The 19789-nt window shown below is 50.0% G+C and overlaps 1 protein-coding gene across 8 annotated transcripts in view; it reads right to left on the reverse strand.

Annotated features, from left to right (window-relative positions):
* The window catches only part of GAS7 (growth arrest specific 7), a 234323-nt gene that overhangs the window by 154441 nt on the left and 60093 nt on the right, over positions 1-19789 (reverse strand). Inside the window, exon 1 of one of the 8 annotated variants that reach the window (XM_084764368.1) lies at positions 4747-4887. The exons of 2 other annotated variants lie outside the window; for them this stretch is intronic. Coding sequence is in view for 2 of the 6 variants with exons in the window: in XM_084764362.1 (XP_084620488.1) it covers positions 2700-2768 (69 nt within the window). In the remaining 4 variants the exon portion in view is untranslated. Of the gene's footprint in view, positions 1-2699; positions 2845-4121; positions 4309-4746; positions 4888-19789 lie in introns of those variants that run through there. 5 more of the 8 variants (XM_084764357.1, XM_084764365.1, XM_084764354.1 and 2 more) reach the window with 5 other exon arrangements.

Raw genomic sequence — 19789 nt, forward strand, 5'->3', positions numbered from 1 at the left:
GATGGGGCTGACCTCCCATCCCAATCTCACCACTTCAGGCTTCATTTGAAAGTTGCTGAGTGATTTTCCTGTTTTCTTTTTTAAGAAAATGCTGTCGCTTTTGGTGTCTTTATGAAGAGGTTACTAAGCTGGAAAATGGAGCTGGTGCCGAGGAAGGCAAAGCCAGCCTGAGGAGAGGGCACAGTGAACGAGACATTGCTGTGCAAGCATAAAGAATAGAATATGGGGGCCTGCTGAGTCTCAGAAACGCACAGAAGAGCCCACCAGGGGCTTCAACCCCCTTCCTTCCATCATCCTCTCAGGCCAGCTCTTGACAACTAGATGAGCTCATCTAAGGTGGGCTCTCAGTTTTTCAGTCTTCCTGCTCTTGACCCTGTTGTGGGTCTCTAAGGTGCCTCAAATTGCTGATGGCCTTCTTTGAAACTTTCTAGGAGGACTAGCACTCACAGAACCATCTGAGTAACCCCCTTACCACATGGTAATACATTGGTAGACCAGATGTCCCAAGAAGTCTGGCCTTGCATATAATGAGGCCATCTCAAGGTCTATGAAAACCATATTGCTTTTGCCAAGTGGCATGGAATTTTGTTATCTGGACTGTGTAAGATTAAGTAACTTAAGTGGCCTTCAAATGCTCATTTTGAGTGACTCAAATTTGTTTATAGACCAGAGACCACAAATCATTAGGTGGACCTGCCTCCACCCCATCTTTGCCTCCTCCTCCCATGGTCATTCCCTTGACCTGGTATTTTGCACAGGTGCTTCTCGTGCTTGAGTTAATATCAGAATGGCCAAGGGAGCTTTTAAATACAGGTTGGCCCCACCCAAACTGAATTAATTCAGAATCTCAATTACCGTTGAAATTACCAGGCTTCGGGTCTTGTTTTTGCCACTGTTCTGTCTCAGTTGTTTTTGTTGTTCTTCTTCTTGTTGTTGTTGTCTTGTTTTGTTTTCACTTAAGCTCCCCAGCTAAGTCTAACAGGGAGGAGACAATGCTGTGACTAGAAGGGCCACAATCTCAAGGAGACAGCATTTCTGCTCACTCTGTGTGTCAGTGAAATGGGCAGGTTCTGAGCCAAATCTTGGATTCCCGTTTGGAAATGGTGTGACTTCCTAAGCTTCCCATTGATGGAGTACTGTGAAACCTTGCTGCTCAGAGTGGGGTCCAGGGCCCAGCAGGGTCAACAGCAGCGCAGGAAATCTGTCTTTTAACCTGTGCCCTAGTGATGCGTTTGTATATTGAAGTTGGAGAATGATTCCAACAGGCCAGTCCCCTGTTACAGTCACGCAGTGGGTTTGTTTCCCATATTCAAAAACAACCACTTATTTTTATGACAGTGGCCTTGCCTCACACTTCAGTTAGAAAGACAGGCACCATCATCAGAGTGACTGTTCCTCAACCACCCACACAAATTCCATCCTTCCCACATCATGTACACAGACATCTCAGTGAGCCAAATGTTGTCTACCAACAAAGGCAACCATACCTACTCCCCCATCAGTCTATAATGCCCATCCATCTAAATAACCAGTCTGCCCTTTGCCTCCAAGCTACCAGATCCTGCCTTATTCTCTGGTTTTTCAATAGCAAACACTGAAGATATTATGAGCCAGTCACAGCTTCCACTTCCTTATCTCTAAATCCCCCTTACACAGTCCCCAAACCTCCCCTTTATGCCACCAATGACCTTCATGTCCTTATCAAATTAAAGATACTTGTTTTTCCTAAAATTATGGGCCAGCCAGTTACATTCAGTATTTTCTGGGTTTAGATACCGTCACTTCTGGCTACCATGGTGTCTTTCTAGATCTTTTCTCTAGGCTCAGTCTTAACAGTCACAGTATCTCTTGGCTCTCTCCTTCTTTTCTAAATACTCACTTTGGTGACCTGATTCTGACTCATAACTTGACACATTTTCCTTTTGGTTTTTTGAGAGATGGTTTCTCTGTGTAACAGAGCTGGGTGTTTTGGAACTCACTCTGTAGACCAGGCTGGCCTCTGAACTCACAGAGATCTACATGCCTCTGTCTCCTGAGTGCTAGGATTAAAGGCGTGCGCCACCATGCCCAGCTGCTTGACACATTTTCTATTCCCTGGTGATCCTAAGCTCCAATCTCAAGCCTTTCCCGTGGTCACTTGGCTTTTTGTCATCCCTATGTTGATGCTCAGGAGCAATCTAGTGAATCTGACAAGGAACTTGCTTCCTTGCTTCACTTACAAAAACAAACAAACAAACAAAAAAACCCAAAAACCAAAACCAAAATAGAACAAACCAACACCACCCAAAACCCTACTATCAGTAACCCAGTTGGTAGGGCACTTCCCTAGCATGTACCAGACCTGATGGAGCACACTTGTAATTTCAACACTTGAGAGATAGAGAAAGGTGAAGAGGAACTATTTGATTGGGGGTGGGGAGGGTGGGGGGGTGGGGAGGGTGTCTAGGGGGGGTTGGGGTGGAGGGTGGGAGGATTGGGGGATGGGGTGAGTGGGGGAGGGGAGAGGAGGTTGCTAAGTTCCCTTTAGCTGTTAATTGTCTATTAGGGATTTCTAACCCACTTTAGACCATTTAGTTCCCAAATAAAAGACACAGAGGCATATTAGATTTATAGTAAGCTTTAAAGCATTAGAGCTGGGCAGATATCAACCCTCTGAGCTATTTTGCTATTTCCCAGCCATGTTCCCCAATATTACTTGCCATATTCTTCTGTCTGGGCTGGATCTGCTCCACCAGGCAAGCCCTCATGGCCATGTGCTCACGGTCCATGCCTTTCCTTCTTCTCCTCTCGTCCTCCTCTGGTCTCTACCTGACACCTGCCCCAAGCCTGGGAATTTAAGCCCTGCCTATCTCTCTTCTGCCCAGTACAGGCTGCCCAACCCCCCTTTTTAAATTAACTAATCAGAAATAATTGAGGAGCAAAGTTTGCACAACAAAAAGGAGTATCAGAAGTTCAAGGTCATCCTCTGACACATAGCACCCACATAAAAGCTAAGCAGTATCACTCATCTGTAATCCAAGCACTGGCATAGCTGGGACAGGCAAAGTCCCTGAAGACTGTGGGTCAGCCAGCCCAGCTGAACTGGCCAAGTCCTGGATGTGGGGTGATTGAGGAAGACACTCAATGTCCACAACTTCAGCCTACACGAGTCCATGCATCTAGAATCACATACACCTGCATACATGCATGCACACACACGCACACACACACACACACATGAAAGAGAGAGAGAGAGAGAGAGAGAGAGAGAGAGAGAGAGAGAGAGAGAGAGAGATTGAGAGGGGTCCTGCAGACTAACACATGAATCTCAATGAGTATAAATGAGGAATCAGTTAAGCTCAGAAGTTTAAGGTGAGCCTGAGAAGCCTACACCTATCACCAAAAACAGTCTCTCTCTCTCTCTCTCTCTCTCTCTCTCTCTCTCTCTCTCTCTCTCTCTCTCTCTCTCTCTCTCTCTCTCCCTCCCCCCTCCCTCCCTCACACACACACTAATGGGATTATGTCAATCTTCTAACTAAAATCATCTGAAAGCTTTGCACAACTTTTTTTTTTTCATATTATGGGGCTGGAGGGATAATCCAGCAGCTAAGAGTACTAGTTCCCAGGACCTACATCGTGGCTCACAACCATCCTAAACTCCATTTCCAGGGAGTTCAGTGCCCTCTTCTGGCCTCCTTGGGTACCAGGGCATGCATGTGATTTCGTATACACACATACAAACAAAACGCCCAAACATGTAATATAAAAATAATAAATAAATCTTTAAAGTGCCATACTATCTAGCACAGCTCACAAAGCAATGGGGACTGACTTCATTTCTTACCATTCTAACACCCCTACTGGCACCTTTCCTGACTTCCTCATCCTGTGCTGTCCGGTGCACAAGACTCTGCTCACCCACAACTGTTACGTTATGATTAAAATGTTCCAATCCCAAATAAAATAGAAAAGTCAGCTCCTCCGCCTCGCGGGCCACCGTACAGTCATATGTGACCAGTGAGACACCAAGGGGACGGAAAGTACTCTCGTCACTGCAGAAAGATCTCTCCGACCCTTCAGCTCTCACCGTTCCCAGACAAAGCAAGTTTGATCCTGCCTCATGGTTTTGCTCTTTTCCCTACCTGCAGTGTCGTCGCCATCTCTTCTCATGGCCGGGTCCTTCCTGGCATCTACACAACAGCTGAAAGGCCACCTTCTCAGAGAGGCCTTCCCTGGGTACTCAAACTAAAGAAGCCACCCACTCACTCCCATTCCCCTCAGTCCTCGGGACTCTCCAGATCACTCGCTACCAGCTAATGCTTTCCTTGTTTATTTGTGTTAGCCTGCTAGTTGCCTAACTGCACCACGCCACGCCACCCCACCCCAAAGAATACTTAGGAGATGAGGGAGCTGGCTGAGCTTACTCACCCGGCATGCAGCACCTCCTCACCCCCCCTGCAGAGCCCTGTCAGTAAGCATCCACAGAGTGTTAGATCTGTGTGTTCACACCCAGATAGGTCCCCTCTCAAATCTCTCGCCTTCATCTCCACCTTTATCATTGTGCTTGCTGTCAGCTAGCCTGGTGGCAGCCAGTAAGGCAGAGGAACTAGATTTTCCATTTTATTTAAGCTTGAACTAATCCATCCGTTCCACCCTCCAACTTCGGTCGCTGTGGCAAACACCAGCAGATCACTCTTGTTAATTTTCCCCTTACCCAGTCAATTTTCTGTCCCTAGTTCTTCTGGTCCCCAGAGGTGACATGCTTACCTTGGTGCTGCCAGGAGGCCTCTCCCTCTGCTTAGAGCCCTTGCCTTGCTTCTGGGGAGGCCACACCTTCTCCAGCCTAGCAGGTGCGGCTCAGGTAGTGGCTCCTGCTGCAGGGGCTGGCCCCTCCTCAGTCCTCCCCAGCACTTCCTGTCTGCAGCCTGGGGTTCACAAGTCTTTACCTCCCACTACAGGTGCTCAGATCACACAGGGCCAGTCCTCAGACTTCCACACTTCTCTGAGGATCAGTCTCCTGGGGAGCCAGGGAAGCACCCAGGGGCAAGTGGTGTTCTAAGCCTTTTCCCACATCCCCAGGTGGTCCATGAGCTAACAAGTGCTGCCCAAGTTCACTGACCCAGCATGCTCTCTGCTTAAAACAACCCCTCTTATTCAACTACTGAAAGGACTCCCAGGGGTGGGGGTGGGGGGGAAAGACCCAAAGTCACTTTCTTTTCTTTTCTTTTTTTCTTTTCTCTTTTGAGACAGGGTATCATGTAGCTCAGGCTGTCCCCTCAAACTCAGACTCACTAGATAGCCATACTGAGCTCATGATCCTCCTCCCTCTGCCTCCCAAGGGCTGGGATTATAGACGTGCCCCTCCACACCCAGCTTTCTTCAAAGCTTCATGACCGGAACCTGCTAAAGTTACCTTAGTTAGCAGAAAGCACTTTCAAAGGGCGTGTTACGTTAGAGATTCTGAGATGGAGAGTTACACTGGGTAGTTCCAGGCGGGTCTTAAACGCAACTGAAAGAGTCCTAAGAGAGGCTAGGAGGCAGGACAGTGGCCGAGGGCTTGCCTAGCACCTAGGAAGCCCTGGGTTCAAACCTCAGCACCACCATGAAACAAAAAGATCTTTCTAACAGGAAGACAAAGTTCTGAGAGGGAAGAAACCGTGTGACACAGGAAAGGGGAGAAAGCCACACGATGAGAAGTCATGACCCAAGCAAGGAGCCTCCAGAAGATGGAAGGGAAAGGAATGAGGTGTTCTCGGAGCCTCACAACGAGCCAGCCCAGGCCACACCTGGGTTTTCAGCCTTGTGAGACTAATTTCAGACCTCAGGATTGTGAGTGAAGAAATGTGTTGCTTAAGCCACGAAGTTCATGGCCTTTTTATGGGAATTTACATAGCACCTCTTTTATTTAAAAAATGTTTTTATTATATTTATTTGTTTATTTACATGTAGAGGCATACATGTAGAGGCAGAAGTTCAAAGGCATCTTCCATTACATGGGAGATTGAGGCCAGCCTGGGCTACATAAGAGCCTTCACTTTTATTTTTATTTTTATTTTTTTATTTTCCTTGTTGTGGGGACAAAGTCTCACTTCCTATGTAGGTCATGTTAGTCTTGAAGTCACAGAGATGCACTATCCTCCAACTCTTGCGTCTTGGGTTAGAGGCATATATATATATATATATATGCCACCATACCTGGTCCCATTAAAACGCTTTTAGTGTCCCATTCTTATCCCTCTTGGAATTGGTACTATATCTGATATGGCCACTGCTGAGCACAGGCAACTATTTACATCTACAGTAAATCAAATTAAATAAAGTTAAAGACCCTAGTTCCCCAGTTGCTTTCACAACATCCCCAGTGTGACCAAGCACAAGGCTGGCACAAACAGAAGGTTTCTGTCGCCACAGGAAGCTCCACCGGGCTGTGCCTGCTTAAGGCATCTCTCCAAGCATTCCAGGCTCTAGCTCTGCCTCAAGCCCTGTGACCAGAAGAACTTAAAGAGGACAGAAATGATGGCACCACACCCGAATCCACCCTGGAATTCATCCCTGAGCACGTGTCCTAAGGAATGGTGTCAAGAGGCATTTGCCCTAGTCTGGCTTTTCCGGAAAACACTGGGCCCTTGGGGGAGTGAGAAGCTCTCCCACAGGGTGGTCACTAGATGCACAGACATTGGGGTGGGGGTGTGCAGATGGAGAGTGGATAGAGGAGGAAGTGGGAAAGGTAAGGGGAGCTGCACACAGGAAGTCCAGTGGCGTTATCAGAGTAGAAATGCAAATGGGGAAAGCATCTTCCCTGAGGCCAGGCAGCCTGTGGGATGATCCGGCCCATAGAGGGACTCAGCAAGTCCTCTGAGGGTCCCTGGGAGCCAAGCAGGACCCAGCCACGACCTTCAAAGGCAGCAACAGTGTGGAGAAACCTGACAGAGGAACAGAGCAGAAGCAGCAAAGCCAAATTTCTGCCAACTGCTCTTGAAACCTGAAAATTCACTCTGTGGGCAAGGCTGTGGAGAAAGCCCCTGCCCCAGCACTCACTAGAATTGTCTTGCTGGGGACAAGGACCTTTCCTACCACAATTGGCAACTGCCTCAGAATTCAACACACACACACACACACACACACACACACACACACACACACACTGATCCAGGTGTGGCTGGAGGGATAGACAAGGTTAGCTACAGCCAGTACTGGAGTGGGATTAGAGGCAACTTCCTCTGTCTGTCCATGAAGTGGGTGGGAAGGCCCTGAACACAAGTCTGGTGACTAAAACTCCGAGACACACACTGCATAATTTTCAAGCTGCAGTAGCTGGGTGAGATGGTGGCACATGCCTATGATCTCAACACTTGGGTGGTAGAGGCTGGAGGGCCACGAGTTCAAAGCTAGCCTCAGCTACAAGTCTGCCTAGCATGCACAAGGCCCTGGGTGTGGTTCCCAGCAAGGCAAATAAGACAAAACCATCATCACATTTGCAGTGCAGAGGCAGTTTCCATGTTAAGGACACGGGCACCTGAGCCGAAGAAAAGAAAGCAGCACAGACATTTGCACATGCCTGAATTGTTAATGTCCCTGGAAGAGATCAGTAACTTGATCCAGCAAGTACAGGCTCCTTGCCTCCAATTCTGATGAGCTGAGTTCAATGCTCAGGACCCACCTGGTGGAAGGACCTACGGGGAGAGAGCCGACTCTGTAAGTGATCATCTGATATCTACTTGAGCACCATGTCAAGTGTGCAAACCTCACCACCACCACCGTGTACACACCACAAACAAGATAGCCAAATGAAGACATAATTTTAAATTTAAAAAGAATTTAAAATCCGTGTGGTGGCGCATGCCTTTGATCCCAGCACGCAGAAGGCGGAGACAAGCAGATCTCTTTGAGTTCAAGGCCAGCCTGATCTTCAAAGTAGTTTCAGGACAGCCAGGGTTACATAAGGAGATCCAGGAATAGATGGATGGATGCACGGACGGACAGACAGACAACAAAATAAAATACTTGGGCTGGCCAGGAGAGGCTGAAGAGATGAATCAGTTATTAAGAGCCCTGGCTGCTCTTGCCGAGGACCTAGGTTCTGTTTCCATGACCAACATGGTGGCTTCACCACCATTTCAATTATAGGTTAAAAGGATCCAGGGCCCTCTTCTGGCCTCTTTGCACACATCTGATGCACTTACATATATGCAGACAAACATACATTAAATTATATATATATATATATTAATATTTTATATTATTTTATATTTTAATATATTTTAATATATATATTAAAACTTAGATGAGAAAGACTGGGGAGATGGCTCAGCAGTTAAGAGCACTTGTGTCTCCCAGAGGTCCTGAGTTCAATTCCTAGCACCCACGTAGGGCAGCTCAAAATCTCCTGTAACTGCAGCTCTAGGAGATCCAGTGCCCTCTTCTGGCCTCAACAGGCATGAATGTGCATGTAGAATTTGTTTGTTTGTTTAATTCCTGATTTGCACTGTTCTGACATCTCTCTCCCTCTCCCTCTCCCTTCCCCCTCCCCTCCCCCCTCTCTGGTAGCAATGTGTAGTGTGATCCTCTCTCTTGGTGGGGAACAGTAGTGGGTGGCAACTCCCTGCCAGTACTGTAATTTCCGGAGGAGGGAAACAGTGGAGCCTCTTATGGTAAAAGAGTAGCTTATGGAAGATGTAGCTCAGGTGAGGGGTTGCCTAATATTTCCCCCTACTGGTCTTTCTGGTGTAAGGCGAATTTATCAGGACTGACCCCCGTGGCCCCCCGTGAGGGGAGAAACATCAGGAGGCCTCTACATGTGCGTTTGCAGACCCAAGCCTGAAACCCACGTCTTCATAACTGTTGTTATCATTGAAAAGGCAGCATCTGCACAAGGTCCTGAGGCTCCAGGGTGCTCTAAAGGCTTAGGACTTCTGCCTCTGCTTGGGATGCCATTTCTTTTTTACCTGTGGCCCCCTCAAGACAAGTCCCTTGATACTTGGCCCTCAGCCAACTTGGGCTGTAGCCCTGTTTCAGAAATAACCACAGAATGCTGAATCCAGCTTTGTGGTCCCATTTCTGGCTTGGGTGCCAGCACACCCCAGTCAGAGCATAGGCAGCTCTCCTGCCATCTTCTCACCCCAGGGGAGAAAATCAAAGTGAGTCCCACGGCTACCGAGTGATAGTCGCTATGGACACCAGACATTAGCCGGCATCAGATGGGGCTGCATCCAATTAGCCACCCCCACAACAACACCATAGCAACAAAGGTAATATTATGGTTCTTGAAAGAAAAAAAAAGCCACACACACACACACACACACACACACACACACATATACGAGTCATGCGACACTTCTGAAGCCACAGAGATAGCATTTTCCACACCCTCCACTGCCTGCCACTTCCTAGCACATGGTTTCTTCAGTAGGCAGTCACAGGCTTGAAGCCATTACCCCTTCACACCCTTGCAAGATGTGTACCCTTCAAGAGGAAGAAGTGACAGGAAGAGTGCAGCAGCACGTGTGAAGGCTGCATCTTCCCTGAGCTCCTGCCTTGGAAACAGCGAGGAGGCCAGAGGAGCTGAGCCAGCTGCAGGCCAGCCAGGCTTGGGGAGTCGAAGAACCAAGCTCCCCTCTGTCCCTCTGGTTGGCTTCATTCTCTGCGCCAGGCCCACGCTGGGCACTAGGGATTTTGGTGGTTGTAGAAAGAGCCACATATACTAATCGCCAGGTTCCAATGTGGAAAACATTAACCCGAATGAAAAGACATAAATCAGGGCCAGAGTCGATGGTCCAGAGGAAAACAGCGCGCTTCTCTGAGAGTGGGGAGCTTGCACTGTGTTGCACAAGAGTGGAGCTGTTTGAATCAGCAGCCAGCCAAGGGGAGGGGGAGGAGGGAGGGAGGGAGGGAGGGAGGCAGCAGGGAGGGGAGCCCTGTGGGAGTGGCTGGTGTACTAGAGGACAGAGTGGTGCAAAACCGCAGCTGGAGGCTCACTCTTAAGGAAGAGGCTTCATCAGCAGGCTGTAGGAGGGTGTTGCGGTGGGAGGGGGGCAAGGGGGCTAGGGGTGTCAAGTCCCCCAACTCAGCTGATAATTCCAAACCTGTTCTTCCTAGAGGAGATGGCCTCTGCAGCTGTGTCCCTGGAAACCTGTCTTTTTTGGCTCCTCCTTGATCATGTGCTAAGGACTCTACTGGGGTCCCCAAACCTGAGGGGCCCACTGCCAACACACAGCTCCTACCCCCACATTCCTGCCCATCCCTGTGACATCTCCCCCCTTTTTAAAACTTTTTTTTCCTTCTTGTTCCACATACCACATCCTCCATGCAGACTATCAACAGGACAGCCCACTGGGGGGGGGGCTCCCCATCATCCTTGAGGAGAACCACACATCATCTCAGTCCACTGGCAACGTGGACCTGAATTCTCGCCCTCCACACTGGCCCTGAGTACCTGGTAAGGTCCTGGAGCCACGCTGCTCCTGGCTGTGGCTGTGGGGAGAAGGGGGACCCCCAGTGGATAATTCAGCTGGGAGAAGACGTGAAGTGACAGGAAGTCTCAAGCCTTAGGGTTCTTGAAATGATAGGCAACCTGCAAACTGTAGTGGGTCCCTCTCTCTCTCTTTTAGGTCCTTATTACTCTGAGGAAAGGAGGCTGGGTTCACAGGTAAGCTGGGTCCCTTAGATTCTGTCAGTGACCACATATAAGAAATACACAAAGCAAAACAGCCCCTCCTCTAGTCTTTGGAGAATACACTCCAAGACCTGCAGTGAAAGGCTGAGCTCTCAGGTGGTACCGAGCTCCTTGTGTACCATTGTCACTCAGCATCTGCAGAGCATAAAGGACAGGATCCCCCAAAGCCACCACAACCTGCAGAGGCTCAAGAGCCCCGCCCCTAAAGTATTTAATTTTGTTATTTTGTGTGTATGGGTATTTTGGCCACAAGTATATCCATGTAGCACATGGGTGCTGTGTCCCCGGAGGCTGGAAGAAGGTGCTGGAGTTACAGGGTGCTGTGAGCTGTCATGTGGGTGCTGGGGATGGAACCCCAGGTCCTCTGAAAACGCAGTGAGTGCTCTTAACCGCTGCACCATCATTGCGTTCTGGACCCCTCTAGTACTTTATGTAAAATGGCTTAATATTTGTACAGAACCCACACAATCCCCTCTTAGACTTCATTTGAAAGTTAACGGGTGTGCTCTGTGTGTGCACGTGTTCCAGCACACACATGTGCTCACACCTAGACTAGAGAACAGTTTTCATGGCTGTTCCTCTCCTTCCACACCGCGGCTGGCTTGGCAGCAGGGACCCCTTCACTCACTGAGCCATCTCGACAGCCCTTCCTGTGAGTTTTAAATCATCTCTAGATTACTTGTGATACCTAACACCATGTAAACGCCGAGAAAATAATTGTTACGCTGTGTTATTAGGGAACAATGACAAGGCAAACAATGTTCACTACAGAGGCGATGCTTTTTTATTGTCTCTTGGGCCACACTGGCCTTAGTTTTTCCTCTGCTGGCACAGAGCCCACTGGAATGTTCTAAGCAGAAGTGTGACACGATCAGAAACATTACTTGGAAAGAACAAACTGGTGCAGGCACAGTGGTGCACGCCATTAATCCCAGGAGGCTTGAGGCTGAGGCTGAGGCTGAGGCTGAGGCTGAGGCAGAGGCAGAGGCAGAGGGCAGTGACAGAGGCAGAGGGCAGAGGCAGAGGCAGAGGGCAGTGACAGAGGCAGAGGCAGAGGCAGAGGCAGAGGGCAGAGGCAGAGGCAGAAGCAGAGGCAGAGGCAGAGGCAGAGGCAGAGGGCAGAGGCAGAAGCAGAGGCAGAGGCAGAGGCAGAGGCAGAGGCAGAAGCAGAGGCAGAGGCAGAGGCAGAGGCTGAGGCAGAGGCAGAGGCAGAAGCAGAGGCAGAGGCAGAGGCAGAGGCAGAGGCAGAGGCAGAGGCAGAAGCAGAGGCAGAGGCAGAGGCTGAGGCAGAGGCAGAGGCAGAGGCAGAAGCAGAGGCAGAGGCAGAGGCAGAAGCAGAGGCAGAGGCAGAGGCTGGAGAAGAGGCAGAGGCAGAGGCTGGAGAAGAGGCAGAGGCAGAGGCAGAGGGCAGAGGCAGAGGCAGAGGGCAGAGGCAGAGGCAGAGGGCAGAGGCAGAGGCAGAGGCAGAGGCAGAGGCAGAGGCAGAGGCAGAGGCAGAGGCTGGAGAAGAGGCAGAGGCAGAGGCAGAGGCTGGAGAAGAGGCAGAGGCAGAGGCAGAGGGCAGAGGCAGAGGCAGAGGCAGAGGCTGGAGAAGAGGCAGAGGCAGAGGCAGAGGCAGAGGCAGAGGCAGAGGCAGAGGAGGCTGATGAGTCTCTCTGAGCTCATGCCCACACAGCCTGTTCTACAATTCTAGCAACTCCTAGCCAGCCAGGGCTACACAGTGAGAGCCTCAATAGAGAGTTTCAAGAAGAAAACATAAGCCAATGAAGAGACTGAGAGTAGGCAGGGCAGTTAGGAAGTGCCTACAGTCCAGCTGGTGGCTCTAGCTCTAACAGTATGGGGAGGGTCTGGGGGACAGGGGTTGGAGAGAGGGGGGGGAGGGGGAGGGAGAGAGAGAGAGAGAGAGAGAGAGAGAGAGAGAGAGAGAGAGAGAGAGAGAGAGAGAGAGAGAGCACTTGGACCTGAAGACACATCTGTCATTCTCTGACCCCGGGGAGCCTAGTTTGGGGCAGGTTGTGTGAGAATGTCAAGTGCACATCTGGATGTGCACATCTGGATGCAGGACTCCAGGCAGAGAACCCGAGTCTGTGCCCTACCTACCAAGAGGACGACAGGAAGCTCCAGCCCTGCACTTCCTCTAGGTGAGGATGCAGTGACCACCCAGATGGAGCCAGGGAGACTCCTCCTAGTTGCAAGACAAGACAATGCAGACTGAATAAGCAGGGATTTCATCTGCACCCTGGATTTCTCAATCAGGCATTTTCCCACTTGTCCCAGCCCACAGGGTGGGAACCAGTGTGGGGGCAGGGCGGGAGAACGCTGTTCAACCACAGGCTCCCAAATCCTGGCTGCAAACAGCTTCACTCACTCACTACCTGTCAGCCTCCCTGGCCTGGAGGCCTTCAGCGCCCTGCCAAGAGCTGTCATGAGGGACTGGGGTGGTCCAGCTTCAGGGCCAAGTAAGTCAAGAGCACAATCCAGGGCCAGGGCAGGCACATCCCAGGAAAGCGGCTTCTCCCATCTTGCTAGAAACCAGCATAACAGCATTTTCAAGGGATTCTCTCTCGGGGACAGACAGGCCCAGCCAAGAGTCGCCTGGCCCATTTCCTCCAAGAAGCATATATCAAGTACCACGTCCCATTTCCAGGTATTCCTGGCCCATCAGTGAACAGGAGAGAAAGGGGAAAGAACTTCTGCCTTCCAGGAACATGTGTTCCAGTAGGAAGCAGGGCTGGTTTGGGTGAGGGAGTCGATGCTACTCACAATACATAAGGAAAATATAAAAATCTTAGAAGAAAAGGAAAGGGAGGGGAAGGAGGGAAGGGGAGAGGAGGGAAGGGGAGGGGAGAGGAGGGAAGGGAAGGGGAGAGGAGGGAAGGGAAGGGGAGAGGAGGGAGGGGAAGGGGGAAGGGGAGAGGAGGGAGGGGAAGGGGGAAGGGGAGAGGAGGGAAGGGAAGGGAACGGAAAGGGTGAGGAGGGAAGGGAAGGGAACGGAAAGGGTGAGGAGGGAAGGGAAGGGAAGGGGAGAGGAGGGAAGGGAAGGGAAGGGAAGGGAAGGGAAGGGAAGGGAAAGGAAGAAAAGGGAAGTGCTAAGTGTGGACTGCTGCAGCCCAGAACCATGAGGCTGAGGGATGATCACAAGTTCGAGACCATCCTATGATATATAACAAGATAGTGTCCCAACAGCAACACCAACATCAAAATCACACTGAGAATGTTAGAAGGCGGTGATGGGCGAAGAATAGACAAGACCAAAGGGGAGCCAGGCAAAGCGGCACCTGGTTTCCATCGCCTAGAGAGCTGGGGGAAAATGGCTTTGAGTCCCAGGCCAGCCTGGGCTACAAAATTACAGAAAAAGACCCTGCCCGGAACAACAAAATAAGACAAGCAAGCAGGGGGTATGGTGAGGGGACTGTTGGGTGCTCAGGTGGCCTAGGTGGTGGCAATTTTAAGAGAGCCGAGATGTAACTTTTGTTTTCATATCACTGTATGGACATCTTCTGAACCCCTCCGGCCATTCTATTCCCTTAGTCCTTCACCCAGTGATAAATTGTTAATGAGTGCCACCAACAGCATGTCAGGGCCCTCTTTTCACCAAGGTGACATCTTACTCAGAAGACAGTGACTTAATGGGAGGTCCATGAAAGAGCAGGCCCTCGCCGCCTGGTGAAATGGTTACCAGCATATCCCAGAGAACCATGGAGTACACCGAAATACAGTACCCAGGACTTTCTGATGCTTGTGCCCTACCTAGGTCCACATTGGCCCCCAGTCATGCCACCAGCTGAGTTAGTCAGTACCTACTCTCTTCACAGTGCAGTAGTGGTTTCTCTAGAGGTAGCTGAGGTGCCTCCTTACCCCCTGCCAGGCCACCGTCCCAAAAGGCACTGCTTTGACTACCTTCACCAGCCCATGTGCTAGAGCCGATACGTTCCTGAGGAGAACTGACTCCAGAACTAAGTAAGCCCAGATGGCTGCCATCTCCAGCTGGGGCTGGTCAGACGCCTATCAGAAGGGCTTTGACTTTTCTTATCTAGCTGTGCACCTCCACCCAAAGCCACAGCCGGAAGACACAGGAGGAGGTCACTCCTCGATACACGGAAGACCAGCCTGGGCTACAAGGCTCAGGCCTCTGACCACAAGCTAGCACACCTCCCCCCGCCCCCCCTTTTTTTTCTTTTTTTAGAAAAATTAGCCACTGCCCAGGACTGCCAGTGAGCAGAGCTCAAGGGACTTCCTGTTAGGAGCAAAGCCAGTGCTCCTGGTGTTGAAGGCCCTTGATGGTCTCCCAGCTCTTTACCTTTGTACCTTTCTTCAGTTCCACATGCAGCTATGAGCTGGCTGGGACACTGCTGGCCCTGGGACCCAGCAGAAGACACAGCTGCCACCAACAGAGCAATCACCAGGAACTGGTCCAGACACCATCTACTAGAAATTCTTCTAGTTGTCTCCCTTGGCGAATTTATTTCAGGGTCTTGAGAGTAGCCATAGTGTGCCAAGGAAGGGGGAGCACTATTGTTCTTCCTCCCCCCAGGCCCCCCCCAACTAACTGGACCTCCAAATAGTCCTCGTAGGCCCAGGCTCAGTCCTACTCTGGGACTAAGCAAGAGGCCAAGAGGTTTATTTTTCCAAAAGCATGGGATCAGCATCTCCTTGGTTTGGTGTTGGAGGGCGCTCATGGAGGATGACGTCATAGGGTGAGGACAAGTGCACAGGTGACAAGCAGATACATGCTGAAGAGGCCAAACACCAGGGGGTTATGTTGCTTTATGATATCAAGTTCCCTTAGTGACTAACCCAGTCCCTTAAAGGCCAACCTGGGACAGCTTGATGGTTCAGTGGATAAGGATGCTTGCTTCCAAGCCTGGTGATCTGAGTTCAGTCCCTGGGACCCACATGGTGGAAGGAGAGAACCAACGTCTAAAAGTTGTTCTGAGTTGACAAAAAAAATACATGGCTCTCTCCCAAAATCTAGTCCCTAACTACCCAACTTCTAGAGAGAAACATTAGGCTGCTCATGAGGCCAAGACCCAGCATGTCCCCCACCTCATTACCCTGGGAACCAAGTTTGCACATGAGTTTTGGAGGGTCTTTCCAGCATGGCTTACCAGAAGACAGAGTAAAGAAGGAGAGTCTTAGGATACAGGCAGCAATTACAAACTTGGGGCCCCTGAGGAGCTGGCACGATGGCTCAGCAGTTGAGAGCATACACACTCTTTCAGGGGACCCAAGTTCAGTTCCCAGGAAGCACCACATCATCAGCCTCCTCACAACCGTCTGTAGCTCAAGCTCCAGACGAAACCAGTGCATCTGGCCTCCTCAGGCACCTGCACACGCACACATCAAAAGTAAACTACTCTCTCTCTCTCTCTCTCTCTCTCTCTCTCTCTCTCTCTTGAAGAAGAAGAAGAAGAAGAAGAAGAAGAAGAAGAAGAAGAAGAAGAAGAAGAAGAAGAAGAAGAAGAAGAAAACTTGGGCTCTGGAGAGAGATGGCTTAAATATAAACCCATTTGCTCACTGGATAATGGAGCGGGAAATTATTTGGCTTCTCTGTGACTTGGTTTCCCCATGTGTAAAATGAATAACAGTCACAAACCTGTTTGTGGATTAAGTGAGAAAATATAAGCCAAGTATTTTCAATAATGCTCGGAAAACAGTAGGACTTGGAAAAATGTTATCACTCCATATGTCTGAACAGACAGATGTAATTTAGAACAATCTTCCCACATGTGAGCTGCACGCCCGCTAATGACTTGAGAAGCTGTGGCGAGTATAATTTGGGGAGGGAGGCACTGGGGAGCTAGCCTCAGACCTCTTTGCTTCACATCAAACATTCATATATCTGACCTCATTCCTCCTCAATGAGTCTCAGAAGCCCAGAAGGTCCCCAGTGCCCCGATAAAGAATGTGGTATTGTACCCCGCACCACTTACCTCAGGAACCCCTAATCACTCTCATGAGACGGTGTTTGAGCAGGCTCACAGCTGCCTAGAGTTACAGAGTATCCAAAAGCACATGACAACTGCGTCATCTCTCACCTGTGACCTGGAGACACGGCCCAGAAGCTGGCCTTACAACTGCCACTCCAAACAGCACCACAGGACAATCTATATTCAAACTGGAGTGGCCACTGTCCCAGACACTAATGTGGGGGGGGGGGACCTGTGCAAATACTCATAAATACATGTGTCCTCCCAAACCAGGTGAAGGGGCCATGGGGAACCCCAACTGTGACTCCCACCAGAGGGTTAACCTCAATCCTGACCTAGGGGCTAACTGCTACAGTGGTGACAGTCACAGAAGGGTGAGTGAAAGTTCTGGAGTTGCTGGGCATGGTTGTGCATGCCTATAATCCCAGCACTTGGGTGGCAGAGGCAGGTGGATCACTGTGAGTTCGAGGCCAGCCTGGTCTACAAAGCAAGTTCAGGACAACCAAGGCTACACAGAGAGACCCTGTCTCCGGAAAAAAAGAAAGAAAGAAAGAAAGAAAGAAAGAAAGAAAGAAAGAAAGAAAGAAAGAAAGAAAGAAAGTAAGTTCTGGAGTTAAGGTGAAGATCCCAGGTGACAATTATAGCTTCTCAACACAGGAAATTTACCTCTATGGTGTCTTAGTATTTGCACCCATAAACTCAAAACCCCATCTCACAAAGTTGCAAAATGAACAGAAATAAATAAAAATCTGTAGAGTGAATTATTTTAAGGTAAGCTGGGAGATAAACAATACGTTTTTGTTTGATACCTGTGGATGTCAACACATCTACCAACTTTCTGAGCCAGGGAATCGTTTGGAGATGTTTTTGGACATTCTGCTTTGATCCATATACCAGGGTCCCTGGGGGTAAGTGCTGCAGCAGAGACTTCTCAGGTCTGCTCCAGGATTTGGATTTAGTGGTTGTGGGTGGGGCCAAGAACATGTAACTCCAGCCAGTGAGTTTCCAGGAGGTACTGGTGCAGCCCCGTCCAGGGAACATACTTGGAGACGCAAACACTTAGCAGCCTAAAAGCTAGAAGCCGTGCTCAAGATCACCTGGGATGACCCCGGTGACGACCAAGGAACACTCAACATTCCTCTGTTGCTGTCTGGTTCGCTTTGAGCTTGCAGGCTGTAGATCAAACCGGGAGCCCCATGCAAGCGAAGCAAACACCTTACTGTTGAGCCATACGGCCAGCTCCACTCTGAGCTTTTGCATGGCGAATAGCACCTTGTTGGGGTTTGGTGTCTCGAAGATTCTTGGATGTCCTGGCTCGTGCCTCAGAGCCAGGCAGGGTTGAGGATGGAGCCCCCGGGGTTCTGGCCATTACATTTGCCTTCTCTAATCTCCACAGGGTCCTTCATCATCCTTTGAGGTTGCAGCGAAGGGCTTTGGGAGTCCCCAGCTGCTAAGCAGCCTTTTACAGTCCCGCCTCCAGGTTTTGCTAATGTGTGTTACCCTTCCCAAGTATGATTTCCTTTCCACTCTTCCATAGGCATGGCTAAACCTTGGGCACATCAAAGCTGGTAACAGGAGGGACACCATGGAGCCCTGTAATCTAAAGACAAGTTCCCCCATCCTGGGCAGAGCCTGGTCATGGTGGGTTCCTGGGGCCCGGACAGACATGCACACTGGACCCACTGTCCCAGCCACACAATGCACAAGAGATTGGCGGGGCAGGCAGCCAGGGCCCACTCATGCCAGTACCATCTGGGAACCCTTGCCAGACCTCGAAGGGCCGGCTGAAGAAGCTGGACTCTGTCCTGGGGCACAGTTGGGCTCTATTCTTATCTCAAGGGGGAATGTGTGACTCTCCTTGCAGTGAATGGGGGCCCCTGGCAAAGCAGATGAGGAAACAGAGCCATCACTGTGCCCAAGAGGGCTCCCCACGCGGCTCCCGGCTCCAACCAGCCCCTCGTGGTGGGGCCTTGCACAAGCCTCCAACAAGAAAAGGCTGAGCTGAAGGCAGATAGGGAAATGGACAGTCCACAGCCCAGCCCAAGCAGCCTGGATCCTGCTGCCATACCTGGACCACAAAGACTGAGCCAGAAACTTGCATCTAGGCACCCAACAAAACCTTGTGGGGCCAGGTCCCACGGGTCAGTACAGCCTCCGTGACACAGTGCCCTGCCTGTTACCAGCCTGGATGCATCTGAAGTGAAATCGCACCAGTCTTAGTCCTGTAAGGATGGAAAACAAGTCATGCTCAGAGGAGGAAGCACACACTAGCAGAGGCTGGACGGAAGGCTGCTCAGAAGCTAGGGACCCCTGCAGCCTTTCCCCGCAAGCCCAGGAAGGCTCCCGGATATTCAATGCATGTCATGCAGGAGCACAAGTCCCCACTGCCAGGTGCTGGGCCTCCTGCCTCACTCAGCGTCCCTCCTAGAGGTGACCATGGCACAGCTAACTGTCCTCTGTGGTCTGAAAGAGCCTGCCTTGACAAGCAAACAAGACGTAGGGCACTGTAAAAGACCACAACTTGGCCTGACCTTTCTAAAAAGCAATAAGACAGTATTGGTACAACCAATTACATGAACCTCAGACAGAAAGATAGACAGCATCACAGAGAACGTTGCTTTTGGTGATCTTAATAGAAAAAAAAACATTAATAACGAAGCAACCGCAGTATCCATCACTAGGGGACCATAAGCAGTAATTTGTTGAAATATGAATTGATACTCAACATTGGAAATGGCTAAAGATATATTTGTTGGTAGAAATATACCTTCCTCCCATCCATTCCCTGCCTTCCCACAAGCCAAGTCTTTTTCTGTAGCCCAGGCTGGCCTCAAACATGATTTTTCTGCCTTTGTTTCCTGAGGATTACAGATGTGTGTCACCATGCTTAGCTTGATAAAACATGTTTAATGAACATTAAGTTAAGGGGCTGGAGAGGTGAATGGCTCAGTAGCCGAGAGAGCATTGGCTGTTTTTCTAAAAGACCTGAGTTCAGTTCCCAGTACCTACACGGTGGTCCACAAGAGTCTGTAACTCCCATTCCAGGGGATCTGACGCCCTCTGCTGGAACCTGTGAGTACTGCATACACATGGTACACAGATACACATTTGGGCAAAACACCCACATATATAAAAATAAGTGAATCTTAAAAAAATTAAAAACTTAAAATGAATGTTAAGTTGAAAAGCATGTTGAACAGTGATATAT

Source organism: Acomys minous (assembly GCF_964271855.1).
Source record: "Acomys minous genome assembly, chromosome: 16".
NCBI classification, from domain to species: domain Eukaryota; kingdom Metazoa; phylum Chordata; class Mammalia; order Rodentia; family Muridae; genus Acomys; species Acomys minous.